The sequence below is a fragment of the Mytilus trossulus genome, chromosome 2, assembly GCF_036588685.1.
Source record: "Mytilus trossulus isolate FHL-02 chromosome 2, PNRI_Mtr1.1.1.hap1, whole genome shotgun sequence".
In the NCBI taxonomy this organism is placed as follows: Eukaryota; Metazoa; Mollusca; class Bivalvia; order Mytilida; family Mytilidae; genus Mytilus; species Mytilus trossulus.
This window is the reverse complement of record NC_086374.1, coordinates 49,182,688-49,208,700: the sequence shown is the minus strand read 5'-3', so window position 1 is coordinate 49,208,700 and position 26,013 is coordinate 49,182,688. Positions and strand designations below refer to the sequence as shown.

At 32.1% G+C, this 26,013-nt stretch overlaps 2 protein-coding genes across 3 annotated transcripts; one reads left to right on the top strand and one right to left on the bottom strand.

The window, feature by feature from the left end:
- Positions 1-1,607: 1,607 nt before the first annotated feature.
- On the top strand, positions 1,608-19,740 carry LOC134707466 (C1q-related factor-like). 2 transcript variants are annotated; one of them, XM_063567220.1, is made up of 4 exons: positions 1,608-1,772; positions 17,174-17,447; positions 17,789-17,997; positions 19,061-19,740. In XM_063567220.1, the coding sequence occupies exons 2-4, from the start codon at positions 17,186-17,188 to the stop codon at positions 19,268-19,270; spliced, it is 681 nt and encodes a 226-aa protein (XP_063423290.1). In that variant the 5' UTR covers positions 1,608-1,772; positions 17,174-17,185; the 3' UTR covers positions 19,271-19,740. The 2 variants fall into 2 exon arrangements, with proteins under 2 accessions (XP_063423290.1, XP_063423291.1); XM_063567221.1 differs by lacking the exon at positions 1,608-1,772 and adding an exon at positions 8,660-8,789.
- LOC134705823 (uncharacterized) lies at positions 9,080-13,167 on the bottom strand. Its single transcript, XM_063564538.1, has 2 exons — positions 12,117-13,167; positions 9,080-9,227 (listed from the first exon to the last, which is right to left on the bottom strand). The coding sequence occupies exon 1, from the start codon at positions 13,165-13,167 to the stop codon at positions 12,121-12,123; it is 1,047 nt and encodes a 348-aa protein (XP_063420608.1). The 3' UTR covers positions 9,080-9,227; positions 12,117-12,120.
- Positions 19,741-26,013: the final 6,273 nt, after the last annotated feature.

Sequence of the window (26,013 nt, the reverse complement as noted above, 5' to 3'; positions counted from 1 at the left end):
GCATCATTGATTCACATCCAAGTCCATTTCTCAGATACTTTATGAGCACAATGTCTGTACTTTTCTCTAACACTGAAGTTGCATTCCATTTTGTTAACTGTTTTCCGATTATATAAGATTAATCAAACCAGTTTGACGTATTTTGTAATTGTATATTCACGTTCAATCGTCGTGTTGATTGTAGAGAAATGTGTCGTTTTCCAAACAACTGTGAATGACATATCGACAATATTTTGTGTATGGATTCATTGCAATGAGCTAATGTCACATTTCATTCATCCTTTACTTCATTTTCATTTTTATATTCATTAACCTCTCAAATAATTTCAATATTACGATAGACGAATAATTGATGGCAATTTCCTGACGTTTGTTCATTAAAGAAACAAAATATGTAGAATAAAACATCTTTTTTCTAGCAATTGGAAAATAAACTTTGCCAGTCATAGCTCTATCAGACCTTAAGGCTTTTCAAACTTAGTTTATGAACATATGTAATAAAGTGTTTTAGGGAAACCATCCTGATATCAGATATTTTACGATGTTTTGGCTGGTTTGATTCTGGATCTTTGATTTTTTTCAGCTGATAGCATATAATTTCATGCTTAGTTTTTCCTAAGCTTTTGGCCAAGTAAATAATGTTTTTGGACGCTAAAATTAAAAATCTTTGTTTATAAACATATTTCTTAAGAATTTATTTGGTTTTTTTTTCTATCCAGTTGGTTGTTTACAAAATACTGTACTCTTCTGCAAAATATTGGAAAACACGAGGAAAAAACATCTTGCTTTTATTATGTAATTTTATTCACAGCATTTACAGTTTTTACGTTTCGAGTATCAGCGTCAACTTTGTGATGATGAGCTGGATAGGATAAACGAATCACTGTCGACATGCCATGGTCCTGTTGATCGAACCAGTTCATCAGTTTTTTTGTTTAGACTTTTTGATTATACTGGTTGCATGACCAAATCAATTTGAATCAACTCAATAGATAACTAAAAAGAAGTCATAAAAATTCAACAACAGTTGAGAAAATTTACAGTAGAGAAAATATACTAACCCCAAAACCAGAACACAATCAAATGCAATAATCAGCAAATGGACGACTCACTGACTAAATTGAAAATGGTATATTAAGTGAAAAATTGTGCACTGAAAAGAAAATGAAGCACAAACTTGTTCATTCTAATCAAAATGTAAAAAGATGATTTTTGTATACATACTAGTATGTGAATATAAAATTGAATAAACTAAATCATCTAAAATAGACCAAAGTATTGAAACCCAGCGATAAGTGTTAAGCTATAAAATAATTAACTTTTGTCGTCTGACCCTAATAAACTGCTACGTGTTGCAATTAAAGTAATTTTCCAAGAAACATTTTTTAAAACATCGTTCATTTAATAGCTGAAAGTAATTTTCGACACTATAAACCGTTCAACTGAGTACATCGGATTAGACAACATAGTAATTTCCCAATCATCAAATAAAAAACGATTGAAAATTGGATTCTTTCTTAAGTAATATATCTCGTTATAAACTAGAGTACACTCAATGTCGCAGAAATATCGGAAGTTTGTCTTTTGACGAATTGAGCTCGTATCCATGTTCCAAAGCAATCAATGACTATTTGTGACAATTTATTGCATCTCTGTGGAAGAATCATTAATGTTACTTAAAAGTCAGAATAGAAAACTGCTCCCATAAATTGCTTTGACCTTACATTATATGATGATTCTGGCAGACAAAATTATTTGATAACTTATATCAGGTAAGTAAATTTATTAAAGTATTATTCTTAATCTTAATGAAATAAATAATATCGAATTCGATTCCGTTTATATTTTCTTATAATTTCCAACGGACACCATGTCCTTGAATGTTGGAATTTTTCGTTTTCTTGTCTCTGTTCTATTGTTTTGCTATATAAATTTTAAAATATATTATAAAAAAAGTACTGTTTCAACTCCCACAGGCTATGTTGACTTTAGATGGATTTGGCTATTCTTTATTTGTCCTTTTTGTGTTCTTTATTATGTTCTTAGATTTTGGCCGATAAAAGAGGGAGGGGTCATTTATACAAAATGAAAAAATGAATTTACGCTATTTTTCATTATATTTTTTTTCTTAAATATTACATTTATAATACTTGAGCAAGTTACATTCAAACTTTGATATTATCTCTTCTGTTCATGCAAAGATACTCTCACAATAAATGACGAATGAATAATTTCTTAAAAATAATCTCTAGTAAATTTACTACGTGTCTGTTACTGCAAGCATCTCTTCCTGGTATTTAACAGATAGCGTAATAGACCAGACTCCCGTCAAAACATATTAGACAACTTTGACAGATTTTGTTAACAATTTTGTCTGTGAGTTGACATTCTGATAATACTGTTTGTTAAATGAGCTAAAATAAAACACAAACCACTAATTTGCTTTCGATTTGGAAAGGATACAAAATGGATACAAAATGTATATTATGTATTTTTTTTAAAAGTTAGTGGAACTAGAAAGGCGATATGGACATTCACACTTTCTGAAAACATTCTAGTTGCACAAAAGGGGGTATTTAAAATTAGAATGGTAATAAAATAGAACAGTACACCATTCGAATTCACTATTTCTTTAAAATATGAAGAGTGTTGCATTTAAAAAAAAAATTGTTTTGCATAATTGATGTATGATATTTGTATAACAGAGTATATAGATAGTGTGCTTATCGTTGGATTTAAGTATTTTTAAAGAAAGAAATGAAAGCAAGTGACGTGTTCATTTTTAGCAAGTAGCGCCTCATGCAAGATGTGATAGTATCTTACTTTCCCTTTATTTTAACAAAATAAAAGCATTCAATTCTAAAGTATTTTTTATCTAAAATTAGACGTTTTTTTCTGATTTTTTTTTTTGGTCGATATTTAAAAAAAATGGAATTCGCAGCAAATATTGGAATCTAAATAATACAAGAGATGTGTTCCATATACCTGACGTCTCACTTACTGGCTTTGGATATCTTGGTGTCAAAATTGATTTAAGCAACTATTTCAAAGCAAACAAGAGGTGTATCATTATAATAGTTATCAAAGGTACCAGGATTACAATTTATTATAACTGAAGATTGACTTACTGCCCTTGTATACCTTGTATTTTGATCACAGAGATGATATTAATTAAGCCAAACAAATAATTTTTCCGATTTGAGCGTCAGTTATGATTATGTTATAGACTAACACCCGTCTAGCGTACAACATTATGAAATAGTATAAGTTGGATCTTTGGTGAGTAATTTTTATTGCTACTAGGTCGATGTCACTGCTGGTAGTAGTTTCATCCTTAAGAGTAAGGTTTTGCCAAAAACAGCTGTGATAATCTATTACTGGAAAAAGGAATGTTAAACATCAAAATTTGGTACACAGTTAACTTATTGATCTGCCATGTACAGTACCATTGATAATTCATGTCAACACAGAAATGCTGACTACATAGTTGGTGATACTCTTGAGGATGAACCTTCTTCAAGCAGTGACATCGACCTAGTAGCTTTAAAAATTAATCATCAAATATCTTATACCATTATATAATGTTGTACGCTAGACGGGTGTTTTGTCTATAAAATAATCATTACTGACGCTCAAATTGGGAAGGTTACTTGTTTGGCTTTATAAATATTCTGATATGAGCGTCACTGATGAGTCTTATGTAGAGGAAACGCGCGTCTGGCGTACAAAATTATAATCCTGGTACATTTGATAACTATTTACACCACTGGGTCGATGTCACTGCTGGTGGTCGTTTCGTCCCCGAGGGTATCACCAGCCCAGTAGTCAACACATATCAATAATAATGTGGTCATTTTCATAAATTTCCTGTTTACAAAACTTTGAAATTTTCAAAAAAGTAAGGATTTTCTTATCCCAGGCATAGATTACCTTAGCCGTATGTTGCAAATTTTTTATCCTCAATGCTCTTCAACTTTGTACTTGTTTGGCTTTATAAATATTTTGATATGAGCGTCACTGATGAGGCTTATGTAGACGAAACGCGCGTCTGGCGAACTTAATTATAATCATGGTACCTTTGACAACTATCAAAAAGCAAAAAAAAAAAAAAAAGAAGAGAATCGAGAGCCTAGAGTTACGAAAGTTTTTTTTTTTAAATAAAGCTTCCTGTGGTAGAACATCATTATCATTTCAAATTTTGTAAAAGAGGAACGAAAGATACCAGAGGGACAGTCAAACTTATAAATCGAAAACAAACTGACAACGCCATGGATAAAATAAAAAAGACAAACAGAAAAACAATAGTTCACATGACACAACAAAGAAAACTAAAGAATAAGCAATACGACACCCCACCAAAAACTAGGAGTGATATTAGGTGCTCTGTAAGGGTAAGCAGATCCTGCTCCACATGTGGCACACGTCGTGTTGCTCATGTTATAACAAATCAGGTAAATACTCTAATTCGTTTGGTCACAATAATGAAAGGGAAGGGGTTTGTAGTTACGACGTGAGGAACATATCCGATATTATCAGTGAAACGGTTAGTCCATAACGGTCAATCAACTCGTGATGGCGTCCATAAAATTTACGAAGGGATGATTTCAACTTTGGAACTCTTGGTTTAATAGCTTTCTTGTGAGCAGCAACCCTCTACCATTTTCATCTACCAAGAAAATCATGATAGGAAATACAAGCACGGAAATATCGTATCAATTAGGACATATAACCCCGTATGCAGGTGCTGTTGGAATGATGTTACTTATAAATGAAAAGTTCACAATTGGAAATCTATAAATGATTAACCTTAAGATATCACAATATTAGTGATAATGAAACATAGCCAGTGCTGACTACTCTCTTGGATAAAACACCCATCAGCAGTGACATTGACCAAGTGGATGAAAAAGGAATTCATCAAAGATACCAGCTTAACATTTTGTACATCAGACGGGCGTTTTGTCTACTAAAGACTCATCAGTGAAACTAAAATTAAAAAAAGTAGAAAGAATTAAGGACATAGTACATAAGTAATTCATTTCTTGGGTAGAAAATAATTAAATTTTCGAACACTTTAAACTTTTGTGTGTAAACAGTTAGTTTATAAATATGACAATATCAATTAAATTTATGTCAACACAGAGTGCCGACTACTGGGTTAGTCATATCCTCTCGGGGAGGTATTTATCACCTGCAGTGGAATTTAGAAAACTTAAAAATTATCCAAACAATGTATGTGGAATCTTAAATGCTTTGTGATTTTAGATGAAGCTTCATGGAAAGCTAGTTCAAGCTATTTCTATATACTCTGTATAGGGATAGCCCAATCCAGTTCTTAAAAATGTTCTTCAGATAACCTTGTGAGATTTCTTGAACTTCATACCAGTATGTGATAACATGTAAATCAAATATATGTAACCCCATTGGTACAATTTTTTTACTTTCGACTTCTTGATTAAAGATCTAAGAAATTGTATGAGACACTGTCTCGAAGAAATAATAAAATACTATAAAATCAAATTACTTCTTAGGACCAGTCAGAAAAAATACAATGTTGTCTCTTAGTTACTTGGAACTTTTCAAAATTTTATGGGTTGTATAGATCAATAATAATTCAACGCCTTGTTGCTTTGCATAATGTACTGGTATTAAAGTGGTAGACAGCTATAACTATTTTAAGTCTTAATGTCCTAGTGGTTTAAATGATTTATCAAAAAAATAGATTGAGAGGTTTGTTTAACTTTAAAAGTTGTTGATTTGGTTGTTGTTGTACGTGTATCAACATTTTGTATTTTCAATTTCAAGGGTAGTTCCTTCTAATGTTCATAGTTTATTAAAAATAAAAGAAGAGAAAATTGTCCAAAATCCTTCTTTCCATTTAGTTAAAAATCATGACTTGATTTGAGTGCATCTTTTCATTCTATATCATTTATGACGAAGGCAAAATATTCTTGTCCTTTTTACCTATTAAGTCTGTTTGATTTGTTCTGACATCATTGTCAATAGAAAGTAATTGGATGCAACTGCCATATAATTAAGAGCTTCAGCTAGCTATAAAACGAGGTTCAATTCACCATTTTCAACATAAATGAAAATGCCCGTACCAAGTCATGAATATGACAGTTGTTATCTGTTCGTTTGATGTGTTTGAGCTTTTGATTTTGTCATTTGATTAGGGACTCTCCGTTTAGAACTTAGCTCGGATTTTTTTTGGTGATTTTACTTAATGCATATTATGTTAACAGTTTTAATATTCTTGTGTAATATTGATAGATTGTTTCTAATAGTAGGGTTGGATTGTAAACAATTTGTTAGGACATTTCGATAGTATTTTACTCGCAAAGAAAATAAGTTGTATGCCTGTCCTACCCAGTTTGTCAGTTTTTATCGAAATAAATATAAGGAACCAACAGATGTATATTATACACTAATAATAAGTGTTCATGCTGACTATTATTATAAATTTATACAAGTGATGTTCAAGTCGTCTTAATTTGGTATAATTTCGTCGGATAATGATATTATTAAGTTTTGTATAAAAAGAAGGATGTCAAACTTGTGGTTAGTGTTTGAGAAATTTTCAAAACTCATCCGTCGAAATTGTCTTGCTGTTACCAATATCCTTTTTAACATTAGGCATTGAATGAATAGTAAAGGGTTAACTTTATCTTCTAAACTGTATCGAAAGGCATGGTATGTATTAAAATGTGTCGCAATAAGAAGTAAAATAACATGAATGCATATAAGATACAAGCTAGGTGACTTCGTAATATTCATTTGACGGGACTCGGTACTAATACATCCCGTCATTTGGTTATTGTGCCACGGAATTTTTTTTTCTTGTCTTTAGCTTTTTACTAATATGCTTTGTAAATATGCCTTTTTGTTTTTCGTTGTTAATAAAAAAAATTGTTTTTATAGTTCACACAACTCTGCCAATATAATGAAATTGTTTGCGATGCCATACAAGTGAGAGGTTAAGCTAGCTATAAACTAGCTTTAATACCCTATTTTCTACAGAAAAATATGCCTGTACCAAGTCAAAAATATGAAAGTAGCTATCAATTTTTTTAGTGTGTTTGAACTTTTGTCATTTGCGTTGGAACTCTCCGTTAAGAATTTTCCTCGAAGTACGTTTTTTTTTATTTACATTTTTCTCTCGCCATTTTCAGAATACTTGAACAGAAACATAAAAGTTGCAGATATTAACACGATCCAAACATTTGTTTATAAACAACTCATTTTTTTTATTTTAAATGCTCAGTTATATTCAATATTTATTAAATACTCTGATTTTGAGTTAAGACAACATACTGGAAAATTATTTTTGTCTTTAAAAGAATATAAGACACTTATATTTGTTTTACCTGAGAGAGATAACTGGTCATTTACAATCATACATTTAAAATAAATCGAACCCAATGTTTCCACTACAAGAAAAAGAACTTGAAATTCCTTCCTACATTTTGACCAGCCCCGCCCCTGCAGGGAAAAAAGGTAAGCTCCTAATCATACATAGAAACTTTCAATTTCATTGATTGTATCTTAACCTTTTGTTAAATCGCATATTTTGAACCATTGAATCAATTATTCTCATTTTCCTACTTTCGTAGTTAGTGTTTTTTGTTCTATATATTATTCCCGAATTCTTTTACCTTTTAATACTTATACTGATAACTTTATGTTTATCTTCCGACTTAATAATAATTGGTTTCAAATCTACTTTACTTCAAAAATCATCTGAATTTTGTGAACATGACAGAAAATTTGAAAGAACTGACACCTGAAACACGCTACTTACACTGTTAATTCTCTTCAAAGTCGCTTAAGGACAAACAAGTGTTTTTGAACTCCCGAAGACGTGGATATTAATAGCTGCATTGTTCCCGAGAACAAACAACGTTGTCCACTTGTAGAAATTGCTTTTAAGCAGATCTGTACCTCGACGCTTACGTGAATGTCGTCTTAATCTAAATATTGAGTGATGAATAGCAACAAGGGCGAACGAATGCATTAATATTCTAAACGGTTATTGATCAAATAATTGTTTCTCAAGGAGGAGAACTAAAATGATTTTGGTTTTAATGAAAATAGGTTAAACAATCATTCGTAATTCTCTTTCGAGTGTTCTGAAGTTGAAATACAAAATTACATGAATGTGTTATTCGCTTATAGAAGAAATCCAGTACGACAAATTGCTTGACACTGGGAATAAGAAAACAAATCTTGTATTTAGAAACGCATTTGACTACTAGTATAACGGGTATTCATTTGTTTAAAATAGCACATTTGAATCATTTTAAATGTGGCGTCAAGGACAATGAATTGTCAGTTGAATGAGTTTGATTAGTAACTTTTATTGAAAGAAATATATTTATGAAAATAGCCTTCGACTGATTAACTTCATGAATTTATCAATTAAAATATTTCTATATATATTAAATATAAGTTACTAGTATACAATGTTACTGCAATTCAAACGATTTTAAGGTCGCGTTCCACTGCGCTATCATCGGTATTGTAATGATGTCCAATGCGCGTTAAAATTCAAAAATTTGAACTCAAATTCAAATTTTATGAATAAATTATACTTACCTGACATATGTACTTTAGGATTTCAATCTCGTTGGTATTAGACTCGACCGGAAGTTCAAAACGCGCGGGAACCAGATGTTATGCTACATCCGGTTTCCCATGAACTTATCAGTTTTCTCACGGCGGCTTGAAAGACCCCGTTAAGAAAACTTAAAAACTTCCTGGGGAGGAAGGGTGGTTAGTACATATGTCAGGTAAGTATAATTTATTCATAAAATTTAAATTTGAGTTCAAATTTTTGAATTTTATATCATAAATTAAGGTACTTACCTGACATATGTACTTTAGGATTTCTATTGATTACAAAGCAAAAATTTGTAGCAGGAAGTTTTGACAAAAAGTTTTCTTAAAATACTTCTTCTTCCAATAAATCACAAACTATAAACTCTAGTATATACAACTTATTATACATGGAAATACGTACACTTACTATGTAGTTCCGTAGTTTATATTTATTTCAACAACGTTGAAAACATCTGATCATACAGATTGGCCGTTAAAAACCTGTGTTTTTAAACACTCAGGCAAACTGTCATCTATGTGCATTTAAAATCCACCACCATTCCCACATAACGAAAAACATATATACACTCTCCCTCAGCGACTCGCCGAGGAAGAACTCATTCTTCATCCTACAAATTTAAAAAATTTACATTAACATCTTTTAAATAGAACTTAGTAAATGTTGTGGATTTTGCCCAATCTGCACTATCCAACACATTTTTCATACTAACTCCCTTAAAAAGGGCCCATGATGGTCCTATTGACCTAGTTGAATGACCTCTTACTTTGCCTATTTGCTTTTTATTCTGCTTGTAAGCCATCTTGATAGTTTTCACTATCCAATGTGATATTGTTTGAGCTGTTACTGGTTTATGAGGCTTGTTAATTGATAAAAACAATTTAAATTCTTGTTTTTCCCCATTTTGTCTCAGTTCATCTGTTCTTTTCAGATACATGTAAAGAGTTCTTTATGGATCTAATAATTTGCTCTCTGGAAAAGCTGGTATGAAAATTTTTGAAATGTCATGATAAGCTCTATCTTGTTTAGCTAAACCATGTCTCAAAAAAGTAACTCCTTTTTCTTGAATATTGACAGAGCCTTCGCCTAGTTTTAAAGCTTGTAAGTCACTACACCTTCGAAAAGTTGTAATAGCTATTAAAAAGGCAGTTTTCCATGTAAGATGCTTAAGGCTAGCTAATCTCATCGGAGTAAAAGGAGGTTTCTTGAACATGTCCAAAACAAGTGGTAAATCCCATTCTGGCAGCAATTTGCGCTCAGGTGGTCTACTGTTAAACACCCCTCTTAAAAGTCTGATAATGTAAGGATGTTGTCCTACTGGTGTCTTATCAACAGGAGGCAACACAGAGGATAACATTGATCGGTATCCTGCAATTGTTCTATATTTTAACCCCTTATCAAATAAAGATGCTAAAAAATTTGCACACTCTTCTAAAGTTGCAACATATGGATGAATTTTCCATTGATTACACCAGCTACTGAATTGTCTAAATTTACATTTGTAGTCTTTGTGCGTACCAGATCTCCATGAGGCAGATAATAATTTTCTAGTGTTTTCTGAAAAGCCTTTTGCTTTAAATTGTTTGTCGATATTCGCCATGCAGTCAGGTTGAATATCTCTGGATTTGGATGAACTATTTTTAATCTTCCCTGACCTTGTTCTAGCAGATTTTCCCATTGAGGTAATAGTAGGGGTTGTGCTATCAACAGTTGTAGTAACTGTGGATACCACCATTGTTTTGGCCAAAAAGGTGCTATTAGAATCATCTCGCATTGATAATCTATCATGTGTTGTAACACTTTCGGAATTAGGGATAGAGGAGGGTAAGCATAAGCAAACATCCTGTCCCATCCGATTGCTAGGGCATCATGTGTCAGTGCTGTTGGATCTTGATCCCAAGCACAAAACACTGGACACTTGTGATTCTGAGCCGAGGCAAACAGATCTATTGTTGGTGATCCCCATTCCAAGAAAATCTTGTTTATCACTGCCTTGTTCAGAGACCATTCTGTTGGTCTTACTTTGATCCTGCTCAGTTGATCTGCTAGAACATTTTTTACCCCCGCAATGTGGGCTGCTTTGATTACAATTTTGTGTCTCAAAACCATATTCCAGAGATTCCATGTCTGACTGCAAAGCTGAATCGATTTTGTTCCCCCCTGTTTGTTTATGTACTGTACTACCGTTGTATTGTCTGACCGAATTAGTACATGTTTGTTTTTCAAAACAGGCAGGAAATGTTTGACTGTTAGAAATACTGCTTCCAACTCCAGATTGTTTATGTGTTTGAGCAATCTCAATTGATTTGTTGACCACAGACCCTGAACAGTTTGAGTCCCTAAATGACCCCCCCACCCCCCAACCTGTCATCGAGGCATCTGTTGTGATTGTTACACTTGTTGACCCTTGATATAGAGACCGCCCTTTCATAGTGTTTGCTTGGCACAACCACCATGCTAGATGAGCTTTCAGCTCTTGTGTACAAGGAATTTGATATTCCAGACTCATTTTGGAGGGTCTCCAAACTTGTAACAAGTGCATTTGAATTGGTCTCATGAACAAACGACTGTTGGGAATCAATTCTAGGCAGGATGCTATTATGCCCAGCAGTTTCAAATAATGTCTTGCTGTTATTTGACCCCTCATTAACTGAATAATTGTTATTTTTAAGTTTTTGATTCTCTCTGGAGTTGGATACACTAGTCCTAGATCTAGTCTGAATAGTCCTCCTATGTATGTTATTGTTTGAGTAGGAATTAATTCTGACTTTTCTGTGTTTATTATAAAACCTAGAGAAGTAAGGAGACTGATGGTTGTGTCTCGATTTTTTACAAGTGCGGATTTTTGTTGATCGACTAAAAGCCAATCGTCTAGGTACACTGCTAATCTTATACCTAGTTTTCTCAGATGTGCTGCTACAACTGAGACTATCTTTGTAAATACCCGAGGTGAGCTTGTTGGACCGAAACATAGTACTTTGAACTGATACACTGTTTCGTCTATTGCAAACCTTAGATATTTTCGATGTTTTGGAAAGATTGGTACATGTAAATAAGCATCTTGTAAATCGAGAGAACAAGCCCAGTCTCCTTTCTTGACTAAATTTAAAACCTTGGTCATTGTATCCATTTTGAAGTGTTGTTTCTTGAGATACTGGTTCAGTGGTCGTAAATTTATTACGGGTCTTAATTTTCCGTTTTTCTTTTCTACTAAGAAAAGTGTGCTGTAGAAACCTGTCTGAACATGTGTTTTTTGCACAATTTCTACAGCGTCTTTTTCTAATAAACTTTTTACTTCTTGTTTTAGAATTTCCAAATTTGTGACATTTACAAATGTCTTTTTGATTCCTAAAAACCGAGGTTTTTGTAAAAATTCCAGTTTGTAACCATTTTGAATTATAGCCAAAACCCATTTGTCCTTTGTAATTTCTTCCCATTTTGGAAGAAAATGAAAAAGACGACCACCTACTGGTATCTCCGGAAACAACACTATTCTCACCTTGTCATTTTCTAAAGGACTTCCCTCCTCTAGCCGGAAAGGGAGTCTTCTTGTAACCAGTATCTGGTTTGGAGAATTTTCCATCCTCTGTCTTTTTGGTGAACTTTCTAGGTCCTGTGTTGGAAGACAGTTTTGGGATACGAAAATTCTCAGATGACTTGTCTTTGTTTTGATCTGATTTCTCTATTTTAGCCTTTTTAGCTTTACTAGAATCCTCTGTTGAAGGTGTTTTCCTTTTCCTGTCTTTTGGGAAAATATCAGGCAACAAATCATCAAGAGTTTTATCTTTGTCTTTTCTTTTAACTAAACAATTTCCAATGAAATCATCTAAAGTTGGTACCTGAAGGAATTTTTCTGTTTCCTCATCAACAGGAAATAGTTCTTTAGTTTCTTCAGCAAATGCTGATACTAAATTAGGTTTGAGTGCACGCCAGTGACCCATTAGAACCTCTTTTTGAGAATCATCCATTGTAATGCCAATTTTTTTCTCTGTTTTCTTGGCAATGGCATCCTCACCAAAAATATCAAATAAACATTTCTTTGCCTTACTTGACAACTGTTCATCATTAGAGTCTTCATTGTCAGACTCTGTCCCTGAACCCAAAACTTCGTTTTGACCTGGTTGCAAAGACATTACATCATCACGATCATCAGCTGATTCATTATCTGAATCTCTAGACCTAAGTGTCGGTCTTTGTGACTGACTTTTACTCGTCTGTCTTTGTGACAGACTTGAAGTTGAACTGGACTGTCTTTGTGACAGTGAATTATCAGACGTATTTATATTGTCACCATTTGCGGTACTTGTCTGTACATGTCTAGCTGTTAGTTCACCCTTTAACAAGTCAAACATGCTATCTAACTTACTATTTAAGTTTCCGAACTTTGTGTTCCACTTATCTTCTAACTCCGAATACTTAGACCTCGACTTCCTCTTTTTCTTCGTAACTACAGACGAAGATGAAGGTGGCTTCTGCCCTTCACGAGAGGAATCCTCCAAAGTATCTTCTTCCACCGGAGAAATATCTCCGTTTCTATTTTCTTCTGCCATCTCAAACGGCAGAAATTACGAGCACGTAATACACGACTATCTTTCAAGCCGCCGAGAAAGAAAACTGATAAGTTCATGGGAAACCGGATGTAGCATAACATCTGGTTCCCGCGCGTTTTGAACTTCCGGTCGAGTCTAATACCAACGAGATTGAAATCCTAAAGTACATATGTCAGGTAAGTACCTTAATTTATGATATAAAATTAATCTCCATATTACGCTTCCATTGATAATAATTTAACTGATTCCATGCAGTAAGTAAATCAATATATGTAGGACTTGTATTGGCTAACTGCCGTGTATGGATATTCACGGAAGAATCATCTTATGTCATATGAATTAATTCAAATATCCGATTTATATGTCCAACATATAAAAAAATATCTCTTTCAATAATTTAAAAACTTTTAAGCACCAATAGATCGATTAAAACTCTAAAGCAAGACCATGAGCTCAAACAATTAGACATTACAGGAGGTTAAAACATAAATGATTGATTTTAATACTTTTATTTACGATCACTGGTATACATTTTATTCGTGTTCCGGACGAGAAAACAAATCTAATTATCAATTAATGTATAGGGTATGTCCTGTAAAAGAGGTCGACCGGATGAAGTCTGGAAATTTGGAATGTCACTAGAAAGTGAGGGTGCATTGAATAGTAACACACATTTAGACTTACAATAGTCTACCTGTACGGGTACATAAAATAGTCGATGCATGGGTTCTTTAACGTGAAATTATGGTGATCTTACAAGCATGTAAACACGAAGTTTCGCATTTCTCATTCAGACCAGACGCTGCTGTGAATTTAAATATCTAGCAAATTCAAAAAGAACGCCCTACTTTGAGGGAAAACGGTACTATTTATTCTTCCATAGGCGGCAATGATAACATTTTCTAAATTTACCACTTTTTAAGATAAAAAACCTGGATAAAACAGTTATATGTTGTGTTAGTACTTTATTATAACGTTTTAAAAATTAAAGCCAAATAGTATCATGACCAACTTCCAACGGAGCTTGTTTATGTTATCCATGCCCACCGTCATTTTGCACCAAATTTATGAAAGTCTTATTGAAGTCTTTTCGAATAATTCTCTAGAAAATATTTCAATAGGTTTTAAATTTAAATTGTAAATATACACACTTCAGTTATTCATAGATAAATAAAAATTAAATTGTACCCTTACATCCAATCACAACGCTCCTAATTTGACTTCCTTCACCTGCCTTGGGTACACAAAAGGCCAACCGAATGCTGGGGAAAATTAATACTACCGTTTTCCCTTGACAATGATTTTACTGCTATAGACATTCGCGTTTTTTTATATGTTTATACAATGAAAGGTTGTAGTAAAGAATTGTATTGAAATGTTACCTTTGTCTAAAAACTGTTAAATACAGACAAATACATGTAGTTCATTATATGTAATTGTTCCGTACACAGATAGCATTTTCCATTATGTCTATGTATCGAAATAGGTGTCATAAATGTTTTCATCGATACAAAAAAGTATGAATACAGTCAATGGAATTATCGCTCAATAAACCAAAAGTCGAATGTAATAAAACGTATTGAGACATCAGTTTTCAGTATTTATAAACCAAATGTTGGTTTTGATGATGATGTAATTAAGCCTTACTACTCGATAAACCTAATGTCGAGTGTGATAATAATGTCATTCAGCTTCAGAAATCTATAATAATAAATAGAATGTCAACTTTGATAATAATGTTATGGAGTCTCGGTGGTCAATAGACCGGATGCTTGGTGTAATAATCAAGTCATTCTGTCACTGTGCTCAACCAAACACATGTCGATTCCAAGCATAGTGTCCTACACCAAATGTAAAGTGTGATAGTAGTGTCATGTACTGAATGTCGAGTTTGATAATTATATCATACACCGAATATTGAGTATGATAACAGTGCCATTGAACAACTGTAAACCGATTTGATACTATTTCTGTTCTAATTTTGCAATTCCTACAGGCTTGAAAATTCGGTCTGTTTTTGGCATTTTATCAATATGAAAGATATCTGTTTTCCCGACTTGATATTTCTTGCATGGATGAACGATATAAATTTTTATCGGTCAATATGAAAAAAGTCATTCTACATTTAAATAATAACACATTCATAAGATAAACGCAAACAACTTAGGACGATTAAGAGCTTGAAATATTACATTTCGTTCATATATGCTGATGACTATGTTATTTTCTAGATTATCTTAGTTATTTTTGTTGTAGAATTGCTACCTTTGGTTACATATTACCGACATCTACTTTAACTCACATGTATATTTTCAATTGTAAGCGTAGTGAAAACTTATCTTGATAACCATTTGTTACAGTCTACTCATTAGTAGCGTTGGTTTTTGTATATGTATTCACTTGTTAACATATATTTGATCACGGAAGCATGATTATTTTTGTCAGATCTGACATTATCAGTTTTGAATTTCAAAACAACAAATGTTAAATTTAAATTGTCCAGTCTTTCGTTATTTGTTGTAATTGTTGCAGAACTGATACTTAAACCATGATTAATACGTATACTGTTTATGTGCAACCAGAATATGTCAGGCCAAAGCAAATGACAAGAATATTGTATTTAGAAAGACAATACATTCTTTCTCTGAATATTTAATCAGCAATACAACGGAATGGTGATTTTTTTTACAAAACAGTTTCCACGATCTATCATCCACCAGGCTTTGAAATGTTTAGCCTAGAAAGTTTTTGGTGGAGGTAAATTCAAAAAAGCGCTTCTGACATTGATAACTGTTTACTATTTTCATTCTCTTTACACTATATTAGTATCATTTTTTTCTAAAGCCCCGGACCTATGCTTGGCATTTTCATGTTCACAGTTTCGTAAATCGTTTTCTTGTCCTTGTTTGGTGCAATACATATTACCTGTTATAATCATCATCATTATTATACATAGCCAGGGTATGATATATATAACTAAATGATAACCATTATTATTTCAATTGTTTCCTTTTACCAATTTTTCTGTAATGTTAAAATTAATACATAATGTATAGTGTTGCACCTTGTAACGCGGAAAATTGACATATATTTTTTTCATTTATTGTTTTGTAAATAAATCCGGCCGTTATTATTCTCGTTTGAATGGTTTTACATTATAATTTTGGGTCCTCAATTTTATAGCTTGGTATGCGGTATTGGTTTTTTGCTAATTGTTGAATGACGTACAGTGACCTAAAGTGCTAACTTCTATGTAATGTGGTTACTGGTGGAAAGTTGTATAATCTGCAAGCAAACCACATTTTCTTATCTATAATTACATATTTTAAGCGATGTCGAAGCGCCGCACTGAATGGCGAGCTATAATTGAAGTACACTTATGTTGAGTGTTATTATATGGTATGAATAAGTAGCCAAATCGAGAAGGGTTGTGATTGAATGTTGTATTGACGAATAAATGTTTTTCAGCAACTGATGATAAGACAGCACTACAAAATCTCAAATAAACTACCACAAACTAAACTCGCTATATTTTTTTTTTATTTAAGACATGTCCCAAATACTTCTTTTATCGCAAGCATGGACCGATTAGGAAATTAACTTTTGTCAAACATTTGATACAAGAAGGGTTACCTTTTTTAATGCATTATTATTTCCCAAAGTATTTTACTCGACAATGTATTTGATTGATTTCATATTTGAAAATAGTCTTAAGTTTTTAAATAATCAGACCCATATAACATATTATATAAATCGGAAATTAACTTTAGTCAGTCATTAGAAAATATGAAGGGTTACTGTTTTCAATGAATTATTATCTCCCGAAGTATTTTTGGCGACAATGAATTTTAATTTTGATTAATAAGAGTATTTCATATATAAAAATAGTCAAAAGTTCTGACCAGGAAAATATAATATTGACAATACTACTACAATGTATCAGATTTTGATTGATAAGAGTATGTCCATTCAATACTTATTCTTACTTTTTTATTATCATTTTCAGTCATTGATTTCCATGGAGTTTATACAGTTGGTGTCTATATGTATAGTGACGCTCGTAACAGTTACCTCCCCTAGAAGAATTCGAAATCGCAAAGGATTGAGAGATAAATTTACAGATAGTAACCAAGGGACATGCGAACTGGAAATTTCATGCAAAGGAAATGTGCACTCTCCTGTCCGTCTTCCAATTAAAGGCCCTCGAGGTCCACCCGGAGTTCCCGGTGAAAAAGGATCCAATGGTTTGCCTGGTAACCCGGGGGTACCTGGAAAGCCAGGTTTGTCTCTTCATCATTTTGTATCTTTTGCAGTTATCAATAATAACAGAGCTATTGTCATGTTATTTAAATGAAATTTCGGCTAGCAAATAATTCGCGGGTGTGTGTACATCTTGATAATGGAATAATGGTCTTTGATTTCTTAAAAAATACATTTTTCGCTGCAAAGATAAATACAAGGGAAATAACACGTGTATACCTATGTAAAACTTGAAAATAAATTTTGATTTATCTCCCATACATCGCAATATACTAGTAGTCACAATTTGCCGTAAATGTATATTTCATCAATCTATGTCCATAAGAGGCTTAAGGTGATAAAATACTAATTTTCTTTTCAGGTAAGTCAGCATCTCGTACACCAAAAATTTCTTTCTTCGTTGGACTGAGTAAAAACCATGGTCCTAAAAAGACTAGTGAAGAACTTAAATATGACAGAGTTATAACAAATGATGGACATGCGTACGATATAATGACTGGACGTTTTACAGCTCCAGTGAATGGGACTTACCATTTCACGGTTGTCGTTGCAGCACAAGGAAGGCATAAGGTACATGGCAAAAAAGGATATATATTAAATCGTCATTCGAAGAGTCTTAACACTTTGAAATACAAAACGGTTAATTTATTTCGGACCTATTATTTTTATAATGAAAAATTGTCACTAATCATTCCATGACACTAATTCTATTATTTATGATCAAAACATTACTAAGCTGATATTGTTTTGTATCATTGGTGGTTCCGATCTTTTTTTTTTTTACCTCTTACATGCTTTTGACATCAAACCTCTATTACTACAAACATATATTTGTTTTTGTTTGTTTGATATTATCTTCAAAGTTTTCAGTAACAATCCAAGACCATAATCTAACGGAAAGGGAAAACGAGAAGAAAAGGATAATCTTAAAAAACATTAGAGTGACACTATCTTAATGGTATTTTTAAAAATTAAGCAACAAATTATCTTCCAAAAATTCCTAGCATCAATGATCTGTGTTCACATTTATAAATTTGATCATGTGATTTTTTGTTTTTAATACCCTTATTTTTTTACATTATTTTCATCTCAAACTTTGAAACTAAAAGATACCAAGAGGGCAACATAAAACGATTAATCAACAGAAGCATATCCAGCAGTTTCGGCACGAACAAAACAGTTGAAAAAAAGACAGAACAAACAATACATTTGAACAGATAAGACAAACACGATAGATAAAAGACAGTCATATTTGATGACAATGCACGAACGAGCGAAGCAGGGCATATTAAGTATTATGTCAACAAAAATATTCCCAGTAAGAAATAAACCGAACCAAAATGATAGCTTTAAAAGTTCAGAAGCGATTAATTCCATTTACTCAAAGGAAACTTTTGTTCAGTAGCTCCTTTGTAAACAACAAATTGCCTTAATGATATCATGATGGAAAAAAGCTCTAAATAAGGTGTTTGAGAAATATATTCACCTTCAAATGGCTAAATTTTTACGATGGGAAAAGATCAGGTATCTATTTTGAAGTAATATCTGTATTTATCTAATTAAGAGACATTTTTCTATTATCTAATAAATCTAATAATTTTATTATAAAGCATTGGAAATTCCACAATTTCAGGCTGCTGTGATGCTGATGGCCGAAGGTCATATGATCATTACAGTGTGGGCGGACAGTCGACCGATATGGGCAACAGCATCAAACACCGCAATAATCCATCTCAACCAAGGGCAACAAGTTTGGCAATCCCTACAAAAGGCGTCAGCACTCAGTGGTTATATGTATTCGAGTTTCTCTGGTTTTATCTTGTATCAAGACGATAATGATTAAACTTCTAAATTTATTGAACGATGAAGATATAGTTTTCAATTCAATTGACCATAATTGAAATTGAATTTGAATCTCAGTACACTATTATATCAATTATTCTGAAAAATTCTAAATATGCACAGAATAGATATAAAATGTAGATTTTTTTTAATTATTTTTGAAAATAATAGACAAGGTTAGTTTTACACTGTATTTACATTAAAGTGTGTTGTAGTACATGTTCATTTCTTATTAAAGAAGTCCTGTCCCATTAAGATATAAACCCCAAATACAACTGCAGTTAGAAAACAATCTAATTCAATATACGCATATGCATATCATCGCAATTTGTGTTGTCATTACATTCGCTAACTTTAAGGTTTATGACCCCTTCTGTAGCCAGTTAAATACGAACTTTTCAAACTGCAGTAGTATCTTAACAACACATATAATAAATAATAGCGATAGGCCATTTTGTACATATACCAAGGGGAAACTTCGTGCAAAGAAAATTAGTTTCTGTTTTGTTACATTCAATAGAAAATAAACCAAGATTTTTATAGAAAATCCACAGCCTTTTATACAGAGATTTTCGTTATATGATTTAAAACGTAGATTACCACTTGCTTTCCTATGATGTGCTAGCAATCATTGTTTACAAAAAGTTCTAAACAACTTTTAAATTCCCCAAAAAACTCGTGCCGAGTCACTAAAGTTGAACGAACCCTGAAAGGTGTACTTGATTTGGTCCATATTTATATTTGTTTTAAAGTTCATCATAAGGAATTGAAAAATATGGCCGTGTTTACATCTCAAAATTTACTATGAGTACAGACAAACTGGTACATCTAGGAAAGTTTTAAGGCATGACAGGAACTAGATATATAAAAGTTATATGTAGTATAAGTTTTAGAAAACAAAAAAAAACTTAACTGGATTTTGTTGTCCAGTTTTTTTCCAATCAGCAGAAGATAGCAAAATAAACAAACACCCGAGTTTCTGTTGATACGGTCCACTCATTTAAACAGTTTAAATCACTAAGTGTCTGCAGATGTTAATTGTCCATTTTATTAAATCAATACTTCTCACAACATGTAATATATGAGGGGAAATTCTCAAACCTCTTTCCAAACTAAGTCTATGTTGGCACCTTCTGCAGGAACGAAAAAAAAATGGATAGCAAAATCTAGTAAAGTTTATAATTTTCTGAAACATAAAATGAATTTAAAATTTATGTATCTAGTTCCTATCATCCTTTAAAACCTTTGCAGGTGCATAGGTTTGTCTGTACTCGGAGAAAAAATTGTGGAGTGAATACGGCCATATTAGCCAAAAGGTTATGATGAACCTTAATTAATAACTTAATTAAGGTTTATGACCCCTTCTGTAGCCATTTTTGTACAAAATTTTAAAACTTCAATTGTATCAAAAATACAGATATAATGAAAAATAAACATTAACCATTGTGTACATATACCAAGGGAAAACTTGATACAAAGCATTAATATCATTTACAATTCCATTGCATTTAATAGAAAAAAAGTACTTTGTGTCAAATAAATCAAGATTTTTATAGAAAATCCACAGCCTTTAATACAGCGATTTTTGTTATAAAATTTAAAATCTAGATTACTCACTTGCTTTTCTATGATGTGCTAGTGTTTATATTTTACCAAAAATTCTGACTAACCTGCAATTTCAAAAATACCTTGTGATATGTCACTGCTGTCGAGTGCACCCTAAAATTTAGAAAATTGTATAGAAAATACACAGCCTTTATCCTTGTACTATCATATTTGGCAATTTGTTGACTGATAGATATAGGATTATTGCACGCCGTGCTAGCATTGATTACCTTAAAACGAAGTTAATTAATGTAGTAATTGGTTAAGAAAAAATATAAATATGGACCAAATCAAGTACACTCGGCACGAGGTGTTTTTGAATTTACAGGTTTCTTAGAACCTGCTGTAAAAAATAAACGCTAGCACATCATAGAAAAACAGGTGAGTAATCTATGTTTTAAATTTTTAAACAAAAATCACTGTATTAAAGGCTGTGGATTTCCTATAAAATCTTGATTTATTTGACACAAAGTCCTCTTTTTCTATTAAATGCAATGAAACAGTAAATAATAATGCTTTGCATCAATTTACCCCTTGGTATATGTACAAAATGGCCTATCTCTATTATTCATTATAACTGTAGTTTTGATACTATTGAAGTTTGAAAAGTTCGTACAAAAATAGATACAGAAGGGGTCATAAACCTTAATAAACTTGTTTTAAGGAAATCAATGCTAGCTAGCACTGCATGCTATAATCCAGTATCTATCAGTCACCGATTTACCAAACGTGAGAGTACAAGAGGAAAGGCTTTGGATTTTCTGTAAAATTTTCATAATTATGTTTAGCATTGGATCAATATAAAGTTCAAGATTTTTAAGTAAAATCAAAATGCAATGAATCGATTCGTGTGATGTGCTTGAGCTTTTGATTTCGCCGTTTGGTTATGGACTTTTCTTCGTGAATTTTCATCGGAGTTTAGTATTTTTTGTGATATTACCTTTTGATAACTCCTATTATCTTCTTCTTCTTCTTAGTATAAGCCTCCTTTATTTAGGAGCACCTCCAAATATATGGAGTTTTCCCTTAACTTAAAAATTTTAAAATGATAAAACAAAATTTCCAACATATGTACAACACTGTAAATAAACAATAACTTGAAACGATAGAAATGTCATGCACAGCATATTTACATGGACCTTTTTATTACAAAATATTCTACCATACAAGTATATTCACTAAAGTATGTGACTTAGTTTTATTTATATTTAAAATTATGTTTCATTTGAATTTGCTTTTCAATATTCATAAAATGTACATTAAAAGGAGGTTTCATTTAATAAGATGATCTTTACATGTATTAAAATAATAATAGGTTTAGATGTAAGAATTTAATAATTAAAATCTAAAAAGGCAGATTTTCTCAGCGGAATGTTATATGTACTTCATGATCAATGTTTATAAAAATCTTTAATAAGTTATAAAACTTGTGTTGTCACCATCAATAGATTTAAAAAAGGTTATATAAATGAAAAGCACCATATAATAAATGTAAAGGCCAGTTAAGAATAGGAGTGATCATTAAATATTTTAGCGTCTTACAATTATTAAATGACAGACTCTGTGTTGGTACTATATATATGTTATTTATTATAATCATTATTCTCATTTGGTTGTCAATTCTTCCACTTTAATGATATATGTATCTTTATATAATTATATATATGCACATTATGCGTTTCTATTTGTTGTCTAAAATTTTCAGTCTCTCTATGTGCATTTGAAATAACATGTTTCTGGTTTTGTTTTCAATGTTTTCCTTGATTTTTTCACAGCTATCAAACAACTCCTTGTGTTTTTAACAGTCTATTAGCAATTGTACTATTGCAGTTTTGTTTATGATGGTGCAGTTCCATTTTGCTGCAGTGATTTTATCAGTGATCTCTTTTCTTATTTCAAGGAAATATTTTTCTCTCGTAGTACTGAGTATGGGTAAACTTGTCAGGAAATGAGTTACGTCTTCATTGACAGTTTTACATAATTGGCAAGTTGGATCTACTGTATCTGGAGTGAATTTATGTTGATCTGCTTGAAGTATGCATGTTCCGGTTATCATTCTAGTCTTGATTATTGCTTTTCTAAGTTCAAAACGAGGCAAATGCTTTATTTTCCAGACTTGGTGATGTTTATTGATCTCTAGGTTTTCCGTTTTCATGAATTTTAAGCTAGATTTTCATTCAGATTCTATTAAGGTCTTGTTCTTCCAAAATTTGTCTACTTTCAGTTTGATAGTTCTTTTCCATTGTTCTTTCTTTGGAACATTGCTTTTAAGTTGTATAATGGTTGGAAGTTCATACAGATCTAATATATCCATAACTTTAGAATAGAAGCTATTTTTGTTATCAAAATTTGTTGTTATTTGTCTTTCCATAAGCTGATGTATTTTTTCATTTTCACATGTTAGTAGTGCAAGTAGGAGAGACAAAGCTCTTTTATGAATTTCTGCTTCTGTTGGTATCACCTAACAGTAGTAACACTGCAGAATTAGCAGTTCTTTCTGGAAGAGATTGTAACTGGCGAAGATTTTTTCTATGAAATTTTTCCAACTGTTCAATATCAGATCTGGTTAGAGGTAACACTTCTAATCCATAAATTAACCTTGGAATGACATAAGTTTTGTAAATTTGAAATGAGGTTGGTGGTTTTAGACCATTCGTACCGTGACACCCTGATCACATAAGAGCGTATTTAGTTCTTCTTTCTAGTTTTATTCTCTCTTGTACATTTATATGACATTCGTTGTTTTCAGCTCATGTTAATCCAAGGTGTACACCTGATTTAGCAATTGTTACAACATTTCCATCAAGTGTCCATTTGTAATCACTTTTTGTTTTTGAACATACCTTGATTTGGGTTTTTGTTGGATGTATGCTGTAGTGGTGTTCATTTGCATATCTTCCGAGCACATTTAGCATTATATAGTTGAAGTTCATGCTTGTCATTCGATTTTTATAGATTATCGTTGATCATCTCAACGAGATTGATTTTCTCGAGCAATCGAGTTGAGATGACCAATGATAATCTGTTTATCGCAATTTCATGTCAATTTCGTTAGCAACGCCACGTGGCCTCCTTAGTTTCTAGCGATAATTTTTCCATCTCAAGCGAGAAGCTTGATATGAAAACTATCACAAAAAAAGATAGAAGGAAAAATGCACAAAATAGCGAAAAAAAAGGCTATATCGTCGGCGCAAGTTGGTAATCCTACATATATATTTCCTAATTGGTATCAGACCTATTGCATTTTGTTCCAATTCTACTAGGAGATCTTGGACAAAGATTTTAAATTGTATAGATGGGTTGATAATTTTCCTCCCTGTCTTACAACTTGTTTAATTTGGATAGGTTTACTTATACCATCAAGCCATTTAACTTTTGTAGTTAGATCAGCATATAGTTCTGTTAATATTTTCCAATATATTGGATGGATTTCTTGATTAAGCATTTTATTCATCAGTATATTGTGTTGGACTACATCAAACGCTGATTTTACATCCACAATATTTATATAGAAATTGTCATTCCCCTTTTTCTTCTCATATCTAGCTTCTGAAATAATTAAGCTTGCCATGATTGGTGATAGACCTTTGGTGAATCCAAATTGGAGGTCTGTTTTGGCTCTATCATCAGTTTGTTAAGAAATGAGTATTCAAAGGTTTTCCAAGTTATTGGTGTTACTGTTATGCCTCTATACTTATGAATGATTCCTGTTTTCAGAAATATTTATAATTGATACTTGTGCATACTGTTTCACCAGTCGTTGAATATAATATAACTAAAATAATACTGTGACGAAATTTATATTTATGTTTGTATAAAAACTTTTAGTTCAACAATTTATTCAAATCAAATGTTGTTGCTGGAATTACTAATTAAATTGCTGTCTTATGACTGGATTTAAATTTGAGACTCAAAGCATTTTACACTAATTTCAAAGCGACAAAAATATACGTGAAGATCATGATCTCTCATTGTACATAAGTTTCTCAACAATTAGAATAATGTCTTATGTTATATAGATGATGTTCTCTCACTAAAAAATTCAACATTTGGTGACTATGTTGAACGCATTTATCCCATCGAACCAGAGATAAAGGATACAACAGATACAGTTATGTCTGCCTCATATCTTGACTTACATCTAGAAATTAACAATGAGGGTCGGTTTAAAACAAAACTAAACGACATAAGAGATGATTTCAGCTTCCCAATTGTAAACTTTCCAATTGTAGCAAAGTTAAAATTTTATTAATGATATTACCAGGACGTTGAGTAACTTGAAGCTCTTTTTTATCAACCAATAAGGCGTGCTGCATCATATTGCAACTGTGGTGTACTTGTCATCACTCGGATCTTTTGTCACGTAATTTGAAGCTTAGAATTTCTTGTCAGCTACCATACCACGTCATAGTGTAATTCTATTGATCGATAGGCTAATTAATAATTCTTACGTATATATAATATATGCAAACGAAAAGTCATCTTCTCGTTTCTACGTAAAGAAACAGGATATCCCACTTATTCAAAGTAGTGTACTTTAATATATATGATATTATATAAAGTGATTCAGCGTTGTGATAAATTTGTTTTTGTCAATTAGGATATGGACTTGAAGGAAAGCTAACCACATCAAGAGTCTTAATAAAAGTACCCAATTTATTTTAATTAGAACATTCATATATACCTATATTCGTTGTTTACATAACGTGATTGTGACTCTCAACTTATTTAATTTCTTCAAGTATCTGTTATACCCCGAGTTCGCGAGTAATTAAAACATTGACGTACACATGACCAGTTCATACGCAGTTCATACTGGCGGTAATACTAAATTTATAAGCTATATGATTTATACATGTATTGCATCAATAAAATTGATCACATTTAACAAAACACTCACACATTTTATATTTTAAATCTGCGACCTTTTCCACGGGGTAGTTCGTTAATCAATATATATATAAGCCCTGACCGTAGTCAATGACTAGACGTGTATGTGAATAGTGTGTCCTTCATTTTAGTCAAGTAAAGGTCCTCTAGATTACGAAAAAAAGTAAGCATAATATTATGTATGTATTTGGGGCCAACACTACAAAGTGCTTAAATGTCCTGCGCTTACCTAAGTCGGTATAATGTTCC

What these genes read in the sequence shown, in the direction of transcription:
- LOC134705823 (XM_063564538.1), bottom strand. Translation starts at nt 13,167, where the DNA reads ATGGCAGAAGAAAATAGAAACGGAGATATTTCTCCGGTGGAAGAAGAT.
- LOC134707466 (XM_063567220.1), top strand. Translation starts at nt 17,186, where the DNA reads ATGGAGTTTATACAGTTGGTGTCTATATGTATAGTGACGCTCGTAACA. An exon ending in GGGGGTACCTGGAAAGCCAG is followed by an intron (nt 17,448 to 17,788) that starts GTTTGTCTCTTC and finishes TTTTCTTTTCAG; the next exon opens with GTAAGTCAGCATCTCGTACA. An exon ending in CAGCACAAGGAAGGCATAAG is followed by an intron (nt 17,998 to 19,060) that starts GTACATGGCAAA and finishes CCACAATTTCAG; the next exon opens with GCTGCTGTGATGCTGATGGC.